Below are 18,214 nucleotides of genomic sequence, written 5' to 3'. Positions count from 1 at the left end.
TGAGATGTGTGCTTGAGCTGTACGGAGAGAGACTGCGCAACCTGATACTAGTGCTTCATGCAGGGACCTGGAAGATGGAAGTCCAGCTTGAATAACACAGGTTACATTAACCTGTCCATGATGAAAAAGCATGAAGTGACAGTAGGGAGGAAAAACTCCCCTTTGAAAGAAACCTCTGGCAGAACCAGGCTCAACATGATGGTCTTCTGCCAGACCGACTGAGATGAGACAGGGAAGGCAGTAAGAGTCCTGGAGGAATGACACTCTGATGAAGCAGTTCTAGAATAATGGGTTTATCAGTGTTTTTTAAGATTTGGATTAGTGTTTTATGTACAAATAAACTTAAATTTGACAACCTTATCTCTGACTGCATGATGCCGATTGTTCATTAATGTTTTTTTCAATAATCCAATGAGGCCTTTGACAAAACAGCTGGATTTAAAGGGATTAAACTATACACAGAATGACTCCTTTTAATGATGAGATTATGATTGTTTTAAAAAGAAGTCAGGATTTAATCTATGGGGTCTTAATACAAGTTGACTTCACACCATTCTATTTGCTTTTCAAATTCAATAAAATGAAGCAATGCATGATTTTCACTCCATGCCATTGTTGTTGTGTTTTTGTTTTTTGCATTTATCATAGAAATTAGATTTGTGTTTGCAACTTCATCACAACTAAATATGATTAAGAAAATGCCCACTTTTGGGCATTTACTTAATCATATTTAGTTACTTTAACACAATTGTTTTATTTCCTACCCTGCTAACATGAAACAATTGTGTTAAAGTAACTAAATATGATTACGTAAAAGCCAAAAACAGTTGCATTATTATTTATTTTTTTCAGTGTACAGTACTGATAATTGTTTGAGTACGGAAGAGGGTTAGGGCCACTGGGGGGAAAAAAGTCAAAAATTCAGACTTTTTTCTCAGAATTCTGACTTTGATCTCAGAATTCAGACTTTTTTCTGAGAATTCTGACTTTTTTTCTCAGAATTCTGACCTTTTCCCCCCATATTAAACTCAAATAAAATAAAAAAAATTAGTTAACGTATTTTTTTATTTTTTATTTTTTCCAGTGGCCCTAATCCTCTTCCATATCTGAGGGACTCTGGGTGGCGCTTATAAATTCTTCCATAACATATTGCAGCGTTAAAAGCCTCAGAGGTGTTTCCTTCTCTCTCTTCTCTCTCTCTCTCTCATCAGCGCGCAGTTGGAGCTCACTGCAGAGAATCCGTTGTTGTCTCACTCTGGTCTGGAGACCGTCCTAACTCATAAGCCGCGTGTCCTTTAACACCTGGATGGACAGCGTGGATACGATCCTCTCACCCCGCTCCTTTTACGCACTGTCGTGGCGCGTCTTTGTGCTGAAAGACGGGATGCGCTGGATGTATTTTCTCCGGGGACTGTGAAGCAGGGAGCAGATCAGCACCTCGTAGCCATGTGGACAGCGGACAGGTCCTCAGCTGGAGGAGGCAGACTTTAGACAGAGAGCGTTGCTGCGCTTTCCTGGAAAATAACACCTTTCAGGGAACCTGACAGAGACGAGATGGTAGAGAAGTAAGTAGTCTGCAATGATATGGAGGGGATTACAAATTGTCTGCATGAATTACATTTTATCTTTCCCTCTTACCACCAGATGAATAATAAAAGTGGAACATTTTTCAGTATAAAGTATTGGTTATGTTTACTATCCATCTGAATCGTGACAACAGTGCCTATCCTAGTTATGTAACTTCTAAAATAAAATGCTTGTGAAAAGCTTTAAGGGTTATGAAGTGAGTACAACTCACTATAAACAGTTAAAAAAACCGGCCAGCACGACCTCTTGGAGGTGTTATGTAATAACCTACATGGTAAACTGTTGAGATACAGCATTGTGACAAATATTGTTAAATATTTAATGTTTTTTTCATATATTGTGCTGCTACTGTTCCCACACAGAATAAAATAATGGTTTTGCGACCATGCATAAAAAGTGCTGCATTTGCAAAGTAAAATAAATAAATAATAGTAGTGTCCTACAGCCTGAGTTTAATGTACATTTTGAGTGTCTGTGTTTTATTCTTACTTAGTGATACAGAAAAGTCAAGCTGATGACCAGACATTAAAGAAGAGTTCCAGTTATTTTCAACAAACTTAAAACAGGCGACTAATAATTCGTTCAGTAAGGTTAACAAAACTATTGACGGTTTTAGTTCTCATATTCTGTTTGAGATTTTAAACCCTCACCCACTACAACACTAAACCTTGAACGACATTCCCTAATACAGATCCTAAAATATGGTAGACACATGTAATAATGGAGGAAGCAATTGTCTTTCACCACCATAAAGCTAAAGTATTATTCAATAAATAATCTAAACATCCTAAATAATAAGAATATGGTTTGGCACCAAACAACCAGGATGAGTGTCCACCAGTTTTTGGCAGGACAACTATGTACTCCATATATATATATGGCTTTTATAGGAAGTTGGCATGAAGAGAGAAACAGTTGTAATAAACACATAATAAAGAACATTTTAAAAATGCAACACACCCTAAAGAGACAAGTAAACATTTGTAAGATGGTGCTCCTTTTAAGATGAAACCAAATCAAATCTCTAACATTGAAAGTCCAACTGAACAAATGACATATATAATATAAGCATCCAAAATGTCTGATGGGTAATTAAAGAAGCAGAAAGCAGAACAGCATTCCAAACATGATGTATATCAAAGGAACAAGAAAAAAGAGACATCACATCCAAAGAAAGAAGCTTTGATGTAGAAGCTGAGATAGAATAGAATAGAATAGAATTGCACTGAATTAAATGATCCTTTATTGTCCCTGGATGGGGAAATTCAAGTGTTTCAGGTTTTTAGATATGGGGAATTTGAGCTGATAAATCACACTTCGACTCTTAAGGCAACAGAAATAGTTACATTAATGATGAGTTAAAGGACCCAAAAGATTCTGCTGCAGATTCTCAGGATTTCAAGAAGGGGTTATAGAGCTGTGAAGCATACTGAAAGCTGTCTCTTCTTGTTTAGTTCTGGTCGTTTGAACACTGAGTGAACAAGTCTCCAATGACCAGAGGGTTCTGCGTAGTTCATATCTGACCAGCAGCAAAGATGTATCAAGGATTTTTCCTTTATAAACTGGGAGCCAGTGCATTGATATAAGGACTGGTGTAATTTTCTCAATTTTTGTGAGTTTTTTTTTTTTCTTTTGGAATTTGGCCTCAGCCTGTCTTGAGTCTGGTGGTCATATGATGTTCTCCGTCTCGTTTGGCCAAGCTTAAACTAAACCTGCAGCTATAATTGCAAAGAACGGTGGATTGTGTATCATTTACTTATGCCTCACAGCAGTGGTCTACTTGGGTTTTGGTCTTTAACAAATGCACTGTAAAGACATTTTGAAAATGTGTAAAACAAATTCTTTGAATAACTGTATTTGCCGTTAAGTTGAGTAGGAACATAATATGATCTATCAATGGAATGTGCATTTCTGCCCTTAAAATAAAGATAATTAGATATTATGCGCTGGAAATAGAACTTAATTTTTTTTTTCTTATTTAAATGAAAATTGTCTTGTCCCATTGGCAAAGTGTCATACTTACCTCCTAAATTCAAGAAAAATAAACAGTTATTTTAAGAAATATTTACTTAGATTTACATTTGTTGCAGTGTGCATAAAACTTAAGACCTGAGGGCCAAAACTGCTAAATAAATGGGAGTTAGGATTTAATTCCACAGCAGTTTCCTTTGTTTGACTGAAATATATAACCAAAAGTATGCTATACTATATTATTTATTCATATAGTTGCAACTGGTCCTTCTAAAGACATGGCCTGTAATAATAGATTGACATCCGTAGTAAAATATAATATCAAAATAAAATAAGCTTTTAAAATTATTTTCTACACAAATGAAAAAAATAATGAGGTATGAAAACCTCAGAAATCTATTCTACTCTTCTTTTTTAGACCATTTTGTTTCCTTTATTTGAATGAATCCTTGTATTTCCATTACGTTAAAGACTTGAATCAGTTTTCTGAAACTCTTAGAGAAACAAAAGTGAATTGGAAATATATTGAATGTGACTGGATTACTGCAGGTCTATTGTTTCACTTGTACTCACTGGTAAAAGCCTTACATTTCTAGTTATTGGTAAGATGTTCAGGTATGTGCAGCCTACAGTATACTGCTAGTGAAATAATTGGTGTATAGCTATGTAAGGCTAAAAATGCATGCAGTTCATCACAGTTAAATAAAACTGTTAGACCTTTAGCAGTTTTTAACAAACTTTGTGCATTTCTTTAAAGATAAAATTAAATGATTGCATCATCACTTAATTATTTTATTTAAAGTTAAAATGAATGTTTCATAGATTACATTTAAAAAGGAATCCGAGGGAAACATGATTACTATTTCATAAGACCTGTCTACTGATTTAATGCATAATTTTTGCATGAATGAAGCTGGCTGAGCTGCACATGAACCTCTCCTTAAAAAACTAATTCTTGCGTAGAAATGAAACTAAGTTGGAGAACAACAGTAAAGGTGTAAAATGTTAAGTACCTAAATACTAGGAAATAAGAGTTTCTTGATTATCTCTATGAGGATGATCTGACTATCAATTAAAAAAAAAAAGAATAAAAGAACAAAATGAGTGAGTCAGTGTTACAGTACATGTCTCAAGCAGAGAGATGGGTAATAGAAGCCTGCCATTAAATGATACTACATTTAGAGTGTTAATGAAGTGTAAAACAGGAATGTTTAAATGAAAAGTGACAAGTCAATTTGTGGTAGTGTGAAGCAACAGTGAAGCCAATTTAAAAAGATGTAATACATCTGTCCATGTAATCATAATATGCTCATTATTGGCTTCAATGGTATTTCTAGAGCACCTTTACAAGAAACTAGCAAGAAAAACAAAAGTAAATTAAAGAAATTCCATAGAATAAAAAAAAAAAACTTAAAGAAATGGCCTAGAGTGGCTTTAATTTGAAAATGCATTTATTTCTAATATACATGTAGGAGAAAAACTTTTCTTGTTTTTAAAGGCATTTTTTTTAACAGAAAAATAACAAAAAACAGCTTTTCCGTTATTCTAACTTATAGATAATAATCATCTTCAACCTTTCAGTGGCCGCACCTGACCTTCTTGACCCAAAGGCTGCTGTCCACAACTCCAAGCCTCGCCTATCGTTCTCTACCAAACCAGTGGTGCTGAACACTCCTGACGATGACTGCGACACACGGACCACAGTCATGAGGTGGAAAACTGTGACAGCCATCTTCTTCCTGGTGGTGCTATACCTCATCATCGGGGCAACCGTGTTCCGGGCACTGGAGCAGCCTCATGAAAGCTCCCAGAAACTGAACATTCTGGCAAAAAAACTGGAGTTTTTGGTGGAACACAGCTGTGTAAACTCAACGGAGCTGGAGGATCTTGTCAAGGCAGGTGTAATATTTTCTTTTCTGCTGATTTGTTATCACTGACAAAATGTTCTTCTCTTATAAAGTCTACTTTTTTCATATGCATCTTAAGTTTGTTCCCATGTTTTTCATTTCTTAAATGGCAGCCTGTGGAAAAACAAGAAAGTACTTATTGAAATACAGTCAATATGAGGTAATATCAGGGAATATACAGTGCAGGTTCTATTTTAACACTAGAACCATAATTACCACAGCTTGAGGCCTGTCTTGAAATGAATCACCTTGCACACTAAGACTCTTGGAGACGGCTTTTTCTCCTAGTTTGCTTTGTTTGCATTTGAATGTGGTTTGGATTATTTGTAAAGAATTTTCTGTTTTCAAATTTCCAACAGTTGGTAAGTAGTGGAAGTGCTTAGTGTTAACAAATCTAATCAATTAATCTACTGTTTAAAGTAATGTGTTTTTTTTTTTTTTTTTTTTTTTTTTTTTTTTTACTTACCTAAAATTTGGTGGGCTGTTGCTTAGCAGGGAGAAGGTCCTGGTTTTAATTTCAAGCTTAGGGTCTTAAAGCATGGAAAAATGGACTGATGCCTCTATATTGTCTGTTTGGAAATGGTTGTATGGCAATGTTTGCAAGGTATACACACCTTATTCCCATAGAGTGCTGGAGATAGGCACCAGCCCCTGTGACACTCACATATAGGCAGCAGAAGATGGAGGAATGAATGGATGGATGTTTTTGGTTATTGACTTAAAAAGACATAAAGAATGACACATGCAGAGAAAAGTGGGGCATGTTCATGAAGTGGCCCATGCTTGGCTTTATCATCCAATGATTTTTAATGTGTTTCTTGCACTATCATATGAAATGATTCTTGTCAATTTCCCTTGTTTATCATTATCACTAAGCAATGACGTTGCAAAAACCTTTGAATTTCTAATATCTATACACTTGACAGTATAGGTCATATGAGGTAACCCACAGGGTGAGCAATTTCAGCCATACTGTGCTGAGAGGGCATGACGTACTAAAGCGCCACCGGCTTCTAGAGGAGAGAAAACCTTTTTTCCACTACGGGGATGGGATTATCATTCACATTAATAGTGAAGTTTACCTGTCTGACTTTTGATTTCCTTGAAAAGTAAATTTTTTGGAAATTATTTCTAGGCTGTTTTGCTGCACATGACTCATTTTCATAAAAACCTGCGTATTCTGGGCCACTAAAGCCTGTAGACTTAAAAGTGGTGACTGAACTGGTTTGATTTTCTGTTTGAAAATAGCTCAAAAGGCAATGATTTCAGGCCATAAAAATGTTTAAATAATTTGCTGATTGTGTTAAACAGGCAACCAGGCATTTAGTATTTATAAGATAGACCGATTTGATAAAACAAAAGCAACTCATATCAAGACTACATAAAATCTTTAACACTACAAGTCATTATCAATCATTCAGCTCTGATAAGGTCCTGTTTAAAGCTCCATTTACTTTAAAATATGCAAAGTACTAAGTAACAAGATGTAGTTTTCCTGTTGCATATTAAAAGTATTGCAGGGAAGTAAATTATTGTTTTAAACGAAAAGAAAGTAAACTGAAAAGAATAATTGTTTCAATATTTATTTACAGCAGTGGAAAATAACAGAGGAGAAAACTGTCCATTAGGAATGCTTAGTTTATTTGAAATCTTCGCTGCATATGGTCATATATTTAACATAAGGAAAAATATAGCAAAGATCCAAGTGAATGACTTGTGTACTGCACAATTAACTAAGATATTGTTTGATGTACAGTAGCATTAGCACCTAAAGGTGGTCTGTTTGTCTTAACTCTTTAATAAAGACATCTCCATGACATCAAACATTTTGATGGTAAATTTAAACAACACAAACAAAAAAAGACAAACAGTTTTAGAGATATAAGTTTGCTCATATAATTGGTCTAATTTACTCTTTAATTGGCCATTCATATCGGCTAATACTACTCCTACTAATCCTGTCAGGTTTTAACAAAGGACTGGCAGGGATCAAAGGTCCAGAGGCAAAGTGATGGGTCAGAGCCAGAATTGGAACAAAATGGTATTCTGGAACAAAATAACCAGAAGGTCTTAAAAGGTTCTCAAATAAAAGCCAGGAAGTCTGAGTATGGGTAATCAGTCCAATCCAGGGGATTAGCAGGAGACAGAGAGCAGGGCACTGAAATAGAGTAAAAGACCAGAAACCAGAAGCTAACTGGAGATGTGTCAGGAGCAAGGCAGAGCAGGGCTATCCAGGAGGCAGGAACAGAGTTGTGATCAGACAGACAGGCAGGAGTAACACTAGACTTACTAACCATAGACTTTCAAATTATCTGCCAGAAAGCTGTATTTAAAGGCAGCAGAACAGGTGCATGGAATGAGCTGAATGCAACTGCTGCAAACAGAGGTGCAGGTGGAGCTGATTAACTTTAATACAGAAAAGCAGGGAGAAAGAATCAGGACATTTCCTCTTTTTTATCTTACTAATTATTGTTAGAATTAGTCTTTATCTTTTCTGACACCTTGAATCTATCAGCATATTACCATCCTACAGCTTCACAACTGTGTTTTCTGCAGGGCCCACCTGCTAAAGTGACGTCAGTTCCAAGAGCAAACTTTGCACAATGCCAAGGCAGAACTCATGGGAGTTTTAGTGTAAAATCTAGATATAGTATCAAGCCGCCATTGTGGCTTATGTGGCAGCATTACCTGCCACTGCTGAGACTCAGCCTCTTTTTGCAGTTTGCTGAGGGTTAATATGAAGCCCAGGTAGTTTTAGTTTTCAGGTATTTTTTACAATTTATTAAAGGCTCTTAGATTTTGGTCAGGGCTTCACTTCTGTTCCCTGAGCCGCTACGATTTAGTTTATATGTTTCCATGTTTGTTTTTAATTAATAAAGTATTTTGATAAATAAAGCTTAGAGATCTGTTTATTTAATAAAAGTAAATTTTCTTCCTCAGGCCAGCTAAAGAAATGTTCATATGTGGGCAATAAGCTTAAATATTATGTTTGAGCGTTTTTTTTATGGATTATTGATCTTTCAGTTGAACTTGTCAGAGCTGATATAGAGTGAGCCCTCTGGGAATCTTGTTATCATATTGCATTTCTGGAGAATGATTACATGCCTCATGATCCAGAACAGTAAAATGCTGAATAATATTATTTTACGTAAATTGTTTATACTTTACTATACAACGATTTGAAATATAACAAAAAAATGAGAGAAAGATATTTTCTTACTTAGTTCTAACTCAGTGATGTCTGAATAAACTATGACAGCATTGCTTTGAGAAATATTTAAAGTTGAAAAGCTAAAATTTTGCATATTGAACTATAGGACCTTACTTCTTAACTTAAATACAGTTTAGTCGTCATCTGAAAATCTTTAATAAAATCAAAATGTTGTTTTACTCCGTATTGCAAAGCTATAAATGTTTTCTGATTAAAGAAGATGCCATTCCTCCTTCTATCAAAAAGATGATACCTCATCTTTTAAAGACATCTTCATTTATAAAGCAATTTATATTTTTTATCCTATTATCAGTTGGATGCTTATAATTTGAGCCCATATTATAAAATGCCAAAATTTGTTTAACCTTTATCCTAACAGAATACACACAATTAAGCATATATTAAATCTTTACTGTTAATTTCACCAGTTTTTATGTAAAAGTTTACATAAAGTTCATTTGATCGTATAAAGTTCACTGATCTACATTTAATAATAGTAATAAGCTTTTACTACCCTTTTTCATTACAAATACTGTTTTTATTAGTAGTAATCCAGTGACAGCTGTTAAGTACATTAAATTGTTTAAGAATGTTAAAACTTACCTTTGCAGAGATTAATTCATCCCTGAACATTGTGTGCTATACTGAGCCAGTCAAGCCTGTTTAAATGAGGTAACATGTTCTTCTTCAGTGGTTTCTACAAGCTGAGTTTGCATTTAAATGGACTGCTGCTGCTTTCTGTTGTGTGACGATCAATAAACCCAAACAAATGGTCGATATAGACCTGCTGTTAGGGAGAGATGCGTACGTTTGTGCAAAGAAACTTGTTGGCAGTTAGAATTTGAAATTTTTTAAGATTTTCACCTTAATGTGGATGAAAGAACCAGATTAAAATAGATTCTATTGAAAATAGATTAACCTCTTGGACACTAGGCCTGTTTTCGAGAAATATGCTTGAAAATAACATGCCCAAAATGAATTGAATATATCTAAAGAACTACAGAGTTTATTTTAATTGTTTTGGTATCAAAATAAAGGCAAGACCCCAGAGAATATGTTACAGGTCTAAAAAGCATCTTGGGGCGAGTGCTTTCATGTTATGAAAAGGTTAAACAATTTAAACTAATTGGTAGTCTTGCTGTTATCATTAAAACAAACAAAAAAGTCCTCATAGACTCCACTGGGTGACAGCTTCAGTTTATTTCTTCTCTTTCTGTCTTCTTACTTCTGTTTTTAATTACCAGGAGTTTTCGAGAGCAGGTAGCTAGCTTTTATTTAAATGCATCAAAAAGAGTATTAAACCTTTTCTCAAAGAGTTCATGAGGCTGAACAGGGCTGGAGGTTCTCATCCAAACAGTATGGACACCATCAATGTATGGAGTGATGGTTGAAGTAAATGAATCCACCAGCAGATCATTGAGCAACAGCAATTGTGCATGGCAGGGCTGGAGGGACACAGATACTGCATTACACAAATAACATTGCACTGTTCATTGGGGATTGTTGGGGGAGTGTTGGCCTAGTGGAAAGAGCTGTGCATTTCTGCTGTGAGAAGGTTGCAATTAACCCACAGACTGCACTCTGGGTCCCTGAGCAAAACCCCAAGGGGATGGGTTAAATGAAGAAGGAAAATTTCTCCAATTTAAGATTAATAAAATGTAATTATTATTAATATTATTATTATTATCACATTTAAGAGCCCCTTTAAAACACATCCTTAGTTCTTTCTCTAAATAGCTAACAGCTTCTTCCAGCATCAGTGGCCTAGAACTCAGTTAGCGTTAATAAAGAATACGTTTTGTTATTCCCTCAGTAAGTACCACATAATACTAAGAATAAAATATCTATATTGAAATCCATCTATCTATATATTTTCCATCCATCCATTCATTTTCCGTCATGCTTATCCCAAGCGGGGTCGCAAAGGGTGCTGGTGCCCATCTCTAGCAGTCTACAGGTGAGAGGCGTGGTACACCCTGAACAGGTTTTTTTTTTTTTTTATCTTTTTACAAAAAACTTTTTGTCTCTGATTTGCATTGTGAATATGTTTCAACACATTCCAATAATTATTAATTATTGGTTTTAAAAGTTAATTTGTCCTCGTTCTTCAGTATAAACGTCATCAAACATTTCCTCTCTGTACATAGTAGCTTTTTAGTTTAGTTAACTTTAACTAGTTTAGTTGAAAGTTTTTAATTAAAATATGTTTGACCTGGAGATGATTTTTTATATATTTTGAACGGAAGTTGTTGTGAATTTATTGCTCACATGTGCAGAGTACTGTTTGACTGTGTTACAAGCTTGAATCACATTTTTATCTGTTGTGCTAACACACAGCTGGTTGGACATGTTCACGGAGCAACATATTACAGTCAGAAAGTTATTTAATCAAATATTATATAACATAAATGCATACATTTGCACAACAAGTGGTTTTTATCATGGATACTTTCCTGAATCATTCTGTTAATCAAATTCGGATCTATGGTCATACCTATTCTTGGCAAGAGCAGTGACAAGGAATGCACACAAGATTAAAAATGATTGTTTATTTTTTTTTATTTCTGTGAGCTGTTTATAGAAACAGTAGAAAAGCATTGAAAGTGTCTTATCAACATTATGACAATCAGCTCATGCTTTGGCTTCCTTTCCCTCCCTTTACTCTTTATTGTCCTCACTTATTTTTAATCAGTAACAGTTGTGACAGGTCTTCTCCTTAATGGTGTAAATTCTATTTGCACTGCAACTTGAAATTCTCATCAGGTCTTACCACAACTAGTGTATGTGCAATTTGGAGGTGTGCACACTTTTCCACAGCTTGAAGCTATATTTTAAGGGGAGAACAGTTAACACTAATCCTGTCTTGTTGGAGCCTGGACATTTTTTCTGCATCAGCATTAATTGCATGGATTGTTAGTTTCAGCTCCTTCTCCACGTTGTTGCCGTGAGCTCAGTGCATCAAGACGACTCGCCCAATATGACCTCGTCAAATAAATAGCATCTACATTCTGAACTATTGTGGTGCAGTTAATTAGTATAGTGTGAAGGGATCCTAACAAAACAGAAATTCAGGTAGTGACTAAGGAAACCATGATAAGCGATCACAATGCTACAAGGAAATACAAACAGGAAAATCAAAACAGTCGACAATAGCAACAAACAGTACACACTCAAACATAAAGCTCCTCATGACTCACAACCAGGAGGAAATTGAAATGGCAGAATGATTCAAACTTAAAGTGTTTTTATTTCGGCTCTTTCTCTATACTTGTTTCTTTCTTTTTGTAAAGATCTGGTCTTACATTGGATCTTGAATCCCACTTGATTAATGCCAAACCAGGTGTACAAACACAGCTGGACGTGAGCTGCTTAAAACAGCTGTTCCCCATCAAAAAGAGCACTTTTTTCCAATTAGGTCTGATTAATTATTCATTGTTCACTAAATGGCTTGCAGTTTACTAGGGTTAATTATGTTGTTGTTCATTTTTTATTTGTTGTTCTTAGATCTCATATGAAAAGCCTGCTATGTAAAGCAGCTCACATGTTTTAGGACCCACAGAACAAATATCTTAATCACCTCAGTTAATTACAAGCTCTATATATAGGCCAGAGGAAACTTTGTAATTGCTCCGTTCGAGTCGTGTTTTCTTTTGATATTGTCAGACTAATCGTAAAACAGCTGACACACTTTCGACCGAAGAATATTCTGTCCTTTTGTTGTTTCAGAAGAATGTAACATCCTCGGTCAGCTCTGCCTATCATCTAGTGAGCAGCTCTCTGAGTTAAGCAACCTTTCAAGCAACTATTTTCCCTCTGATGATTTATTGATGCACAGTTTCAACACAGGTGCCATTTATTCAGTCTTTACCTTGTGCCGATACACAACTTTTCAAAAGCTTGTAAGCAGAGGATGAAGGTGAAATGTGCTCTCTAAGGGATTAATTAAAAAGATAAGCTGTATCAAAATCTTTGACAACTGAAAGGTGCAGCTTACTGAAAGCTAAAGAGTTGTTCACATCATTTTGTCTTATTATGGGGGACTTTGTGTGCAAATGTACAGAGCAGGGAAGAAATGATGAGCTCAGCTGGGAGAAGAACAAAGGGGATGGCCGAACTAAGCCTCACTGCTTACATGATGTACGGATGTCATATTTTATTTTAACCTCATTTAACAAAATTTTTAGGTTTAGAACAACTGAAATATTTCATAACACATATTTTACATTCCCTTATTTTTAAAAATTATGAACATGTGGAGTTAATGAAATAAGCATTAAAGGGGCATAGCTGAAATTCCACGTTTTGCAGACGTTCACTCACTTTAGCAACAAGTTAAAATGATACTGACCATGGAAGGAGAGAAAAAGCCCCGCAGTGCGACTGCAAGGGTCTTTTGTTTAGAGGTCTATTGTCATCAACGGTAAGAAAGATATAAATATTTAAGTTATTTTGAAGTATCTTACCTTTTTTAGCAAGAGAGCCATTCCCAGGGAAGATCTGAGCTCCGTTATTGGTGAAAGCTTCCTTGTTATTCAGTCTGGTCTTATTCCGTCCTGATCAGAGTCCAATTTCATTGCACTAGACACATTTTTTACTTTCATACTCTCATGTGGAGTCCATGATTGAGGAGTTGAGGTGCATTTGTGGCAGCCTTTTTTATGCTAATTTTGTGAGATATAAATTTTGGGTTTTCATGAGCTGTATGCCAAAATCATCCGTATTAAGACAATAAAAGACCTGAAATATTTCAGTTAGTGTGCATTGAATCTAAAATATATGAATGTTCAAGTTTTATCATTACATTATGGAAAATAATGAACTTTATCACAATATGCTAATATTTTGAGAAAGACCTGGATATTGATTTGTTTTTGGTTGCCAGAATCCAAAGAGTACAGACAATAGAAGTGTTATCCCATACCTGCTGCCACTGTCAGACAAAGAAAACCTATGGCAAAAACAAAACAAAACAGGGGAGTGGACAGAAACAATCATCAAACATGCTCTAGTATGCAGCACATACTTCATACCAGATAAATTAACGTAAATAAAATATTATTATTTGTTGTTAAGGATTATGGTTTGATTAAGCAACAATACTCTCCCAGCTATGCAACTGACCCAAGCCAGCTACATGGCTGTATTCTAGCCTTAGTCCTCTGTTCCATCCATTGAGTTAGTGTATTTGGGTTGAACAATCTGGTTCAATACTACTTTCAATAAATACCCTTTATGTTACTTACCTTTAGGTAAGTAACATTAGATATTATACATTCAGACCAAATCAGATTTTCTACAGAACTTGCTAGTTACCACTGTTAAGTTACTAAGGGGGTAATCCTTCTGCCTCCAGCTATGCTCCACACACAGAAATGGATCACAATGTTTACCAACTGAAAATGGGTCTATGGTGGCTACTCTAGTCAGCTAACAGGAAACTGGCTGTTGCCTAGGCTATTGAGTCTCTATTGAAATTACAAAATTTACCCCTCAGTTCCCCTAAATGTGTGGCCACACCATATTTTCTGCCAGGTACCTCGTTCCACCAGGGGTCCGTTTCACAAAGCAGGTCTAACAAACTCAGATTCAAATCCACACCTCTGAACTGATTCTAGCCTAAGATCAGGAATTCTGAGTTTTCGGTTTCACAACGGCTGCTCTGAATTAGTTTAATCAACTCTAAGTAGATCAACTCAGAGTTTAGCATGTGCCTGATAAGTTTGGCAGCAGGAGAAAGTGAAGAATAAGAACATTGTTCTAATAGATGGAACCTCATCGTCTCATGAGGTTCTTCAGTTTAATTCTGTCTTCTTTTACACAGTAAACACTAAGTGGCTTTTTGCAGCCGCTTTAGGTGTTATCATCCCAAAAAATGGTCATTATTAGTGGTTATCAGTCCTATGGAATGGCTTCAGATTGTGTTAATAGGCTCAGTAGGTTGTTATCAATGAATAGACCCTAATCCGAACACTTAAGTAATTCCTTTTCATTCCGTAAAAATTCAAAAAATATCCACTGGACTTGGACTTCCTTTTCCCCCTGCCCAATTAAATTATCTATTTATGTGTGATCTAATAATTATTTCATTACTTCTTCATGTACTGTAAAAATAAATAAATAAAAATTATCCATTTGTCGCTCATATTAAACAAACCAAAAAAAGTAACGATAACTTGCGCAATGTATAATGTGCAATTACTATTTGATACCCTGTGCGATAACCTGTTTCTCTATATTTGACACCCAGTTCTATATATATAAATATAAATGCCCATCTATATAGATACTCATGTAAACATCATGTGCAATAACCCTGAATAATAATCCTACTATGAAAAAGAAAAACAGTGGACGCACTTTAAATGCTGTATATATCATATGCACCTTTTCTTCCTTTGGCACCTTCTTCTTCTCCTTTAACTATTTAAGCTGATGTAACGAGGACATTTCTCCACTGTGAGATCAATAGAGCCATCAATCAATCAATGAGTTCTAATCCTCTCCCTATAAATATTTAATTCACTGTAATATAATACGATAATTCTTTAATAAGATCTTTAAGAGCAAGAACATCAAACGGACATGCAATGGTTTTTTTTTAAAGCAAATTTTTCTAACGGATATAGTTAATGATTGTTTAGCTTTTTTTTTGCAGAAAACTACAACAACAATCTGACTAAATTAGAAAATAAACCAGTTTGATTGGCTGTAAGGAGAGCATAGAGAGGACGCTCAGAGTTTATTGAAGAAAACCTGCTGCCAACCAGGTTAGCTCTGGGGAGAATGTTACTACAGTGACTGAAACAGGCGGTGCAGTGAATAGCGCACACGACCCATGTACGGAGGCCTTAGTCCTGGACCCTGGCTTGAATCCGACTTGTGGTCCTTTGCAGCATGTCTCTCCCCCACTCTCATATCCCCTTTCCTGTTAGCCTACTGTCGAAAAAAGGAGCCACTAATGCTGCAAAAACTAAAAAAAAAAAGAAGCAGAGGTTGAGCAAACTCTCTTCCTGAAATGGAAAACGCAGAGTTTCCCATATTTTAAAATAACTTGGAGTTATTATTAAAGAAAAGCAGAGGGCCAAAGAACAATAACCAAGAAAAAGGGTTATTTCGCCAGTACCCCTTGTGTGCCTTCACTTTTTGTTTATCCCTTTACCTTGTTTTCTTTGGATCTATAAAATATTTAATCTTTAGTTATTTTATGATTCAGTGCTCATATTCTTTAATGTTGTTGATTACCTGTGTGAACAGAATTTATTAAATCCTTAGTCCAGAAAATTCAATCCTGTCCAAATATGCAGTCTTTAACATGTAAATCCACTTTGGGGTTTTAGGTTGTATGAACTAACTTCCTGCCTGAACAACTCGCTCTGCTCCAGACTGACCTGGGATGGGTAGTGCAAGCAGCAAAAATAAAACATCTGCATATTTTAAAGAAATGGTATGTGAAGGCACATCTGGGATGTTTCATAAACACACCACAGAGCACAGGTGGAATAGCGCTTACTGACTGGAGTATCTTCGATCCGCTGTGAAAATACTACTACAACATTTAGTGGCATAGAGGGGTTAGATGGAGTGGATCCATCCTACTTCCATGAGCAGCAGATCTCAATCTAATACACTTCTTAGATGTGGTGGTACAGGAGAAAAACATATGGAGAAAAGCATATTACTGTGGCTTATTAAAAATAGATGAGAAAAAAATCTACTATAAACTTTAACAAAAGATCTTTCTAAATTTGATCCGATCCTTGATTTGCTTTCTGCTTTTAAGTTCATATTTTATTAGCATAATTTTTTTTCTCCCTGGTAGCAGTTTAATCCTTTGATTATTCTATTACTGTTTGCTGATGGCTAATTTTTACACATTGATTTTTCACTTTACAATGTTCGACTTTGGATAATGAAAAAATATTTTTGTTAAAACCCACAGATTTCTCCACACGAAGTATACCATAATTTTCTATACCTTCTTCTTAAAGCTGGATTCTTTTTCCTCAGCTCTCTATGTATCTTTACAGTTAATTTAGTTCATTAACAGTAGACTTCTACTGTCAGCTTATGATTAGTAAGGTGGACGATCACCCCACTAGATTTTTTTAACTACTTAGCCAGAAAGTGTGTTTTTAGTGAATAAGTCTTCCCTGTGATTTATTACTGTACGTACTGTAAGCCACTTTCTTTAATTTACAACCTTTGATTCATTAATTCCACCTTTGATACTCTCTTCAGTCCCCTATGTAGAGGCAGTGACGGAGTGTGAATCAAAGAAAGCTCAGTCTAACTAATGATGATGAATAATAGAAGCTCAGTGTCATTTCAGTGACCCTAAACATTGTGTGTGACCGTCATTAATGGAACATCACTGCTCTATTCCAAGAAGTTCACTTAAAATAAATCTAATTAATGGAGATTATTCCATCTGCTGCTTCATTCTGTTCAAACTTTTAAAATCATTATACTGCACCACCGGAGAATTGGATTTCTTATGCACCCTGAGTTTATAGAAATCTAAAATAGACAGGAAATAAATGAGTTAAAGTTATTTCCTGATTTATTAGCATCAGAGCTGAAGCTTACCCCATATACTTCTCTTAAAGCTTTTCTTCTTTCTGAATCTCAATGATTCTTTAAAGACTATAAGATCCACCTGAGTCGACCTTTTGTCTTACTTGCAGGGCATTGCACTTTGTCAGCCTAAACCAAAGGTCAGCTTTGGAAATGACAAAAGGTAGGACCTGGCCCATCCATGTCTAGAGGAAATTAATCTTTACTTAGCCTGTCTAAGCATATCAATATATTACATTTTACAAAAGAGTGTTTATAAATAGAGGAAGAATAACCTATAACTGTGAAATGAAAGCCCTTACGTTGCAACCATACAGCTTTACATAGCTAGTTATTATTTTATTATTGAAAGTTGGGATAAACAACATTCCTGCTTGTTATCAGTGTTTCACAGTAAAATACCTTTACATAAAATATCTACAGTGGAATGCAGCTAAGGGATTTTTTCCATTTGCCAGGTGAGAATTTTCTTAACATGCTAAGTTCTGTAATTTTACCTTAAAATATTGTACAGAGAAAAACACAAACAAATAAAGATTAAAATGGACTGGTAAATTGGCAGAAACTCAAATATCTCTTGTGTTTCTTATCAGAAACCTCATGCTACAACTTCACACTTAATTACACTGAATTATTGAATTATGTTAATAAACAATTGTCACCCAATGCATAGAGGAGTACAGGCAAACTAGCTTGGAAAATTAAATGTGCAGCTGTTGTCGCTAGCATGCCTGTGTTTTTTCAATTAAAAAATGCTATTGATTATTTGTCTCACAAATTTGCAGACCTTAAGTCGTTGATTGTTTGTTTACAAAAAAACTCTTTCTTATTCATTGTGTACGGTTTGCCTTTCGCATTACGTTTATAGCATAACTTGCTTATATAAGTTGCTTATATATATTTATATATATATATATATATATATATATATATATATATATATATATATATATATATATATATA

General features: G+C 35.2%; 1 protein-coding gene across 1 annotated transcript in view; it reads left to right on the top strand.

Annotated features, from left to right (window-relative positions):
* Window positions 1-1,239: 1,239 nt before the first annotated feature.
* Window positions 1,240-18,214, top strand: part of kcnk2 (potassium channel, two pore domain subfamily K, member 2) — a 48,223-nt gene continuing 31,248 nt past the window's right edge. Inside the window, exons 1-2 of the mRNA XM_015372493.1 lie at window positions 1,240-1,565; window positions 5,140-5,453. Of these exons, the coding sequence (XP_015227979.1) occupies window position 1,565; window positions 5,140-5,453 (315 nt within the window). The 5' untranslated portion in view covers window positions 1,240-1,564. The remainder of the gene's footprint in view (window positions 1,566-5,139; window positions 5,454-18,214) is intronic.

The sequence above is a fragment of the Cyprinodon variegatus genome, unplaced genomic scaffold (genome assembly GCF_000732505.1).
Source record: "Cyprinodon variegatus isolate N-32 unplaced genomic scaffold, C_variegatus-1.0 Scaffold4, whole genome shotgun sequence".
Lineage (NCBI taxonomy): Eukaryota > Metazoa > Chordata > Actinopteri > Cyprinodontiformes > Cyprinodontidae > Cyprinodon > Cyprinodon variegatus.
This window is presented reverse-complemented; position numbering and strand designations above follow the sequence as displayed.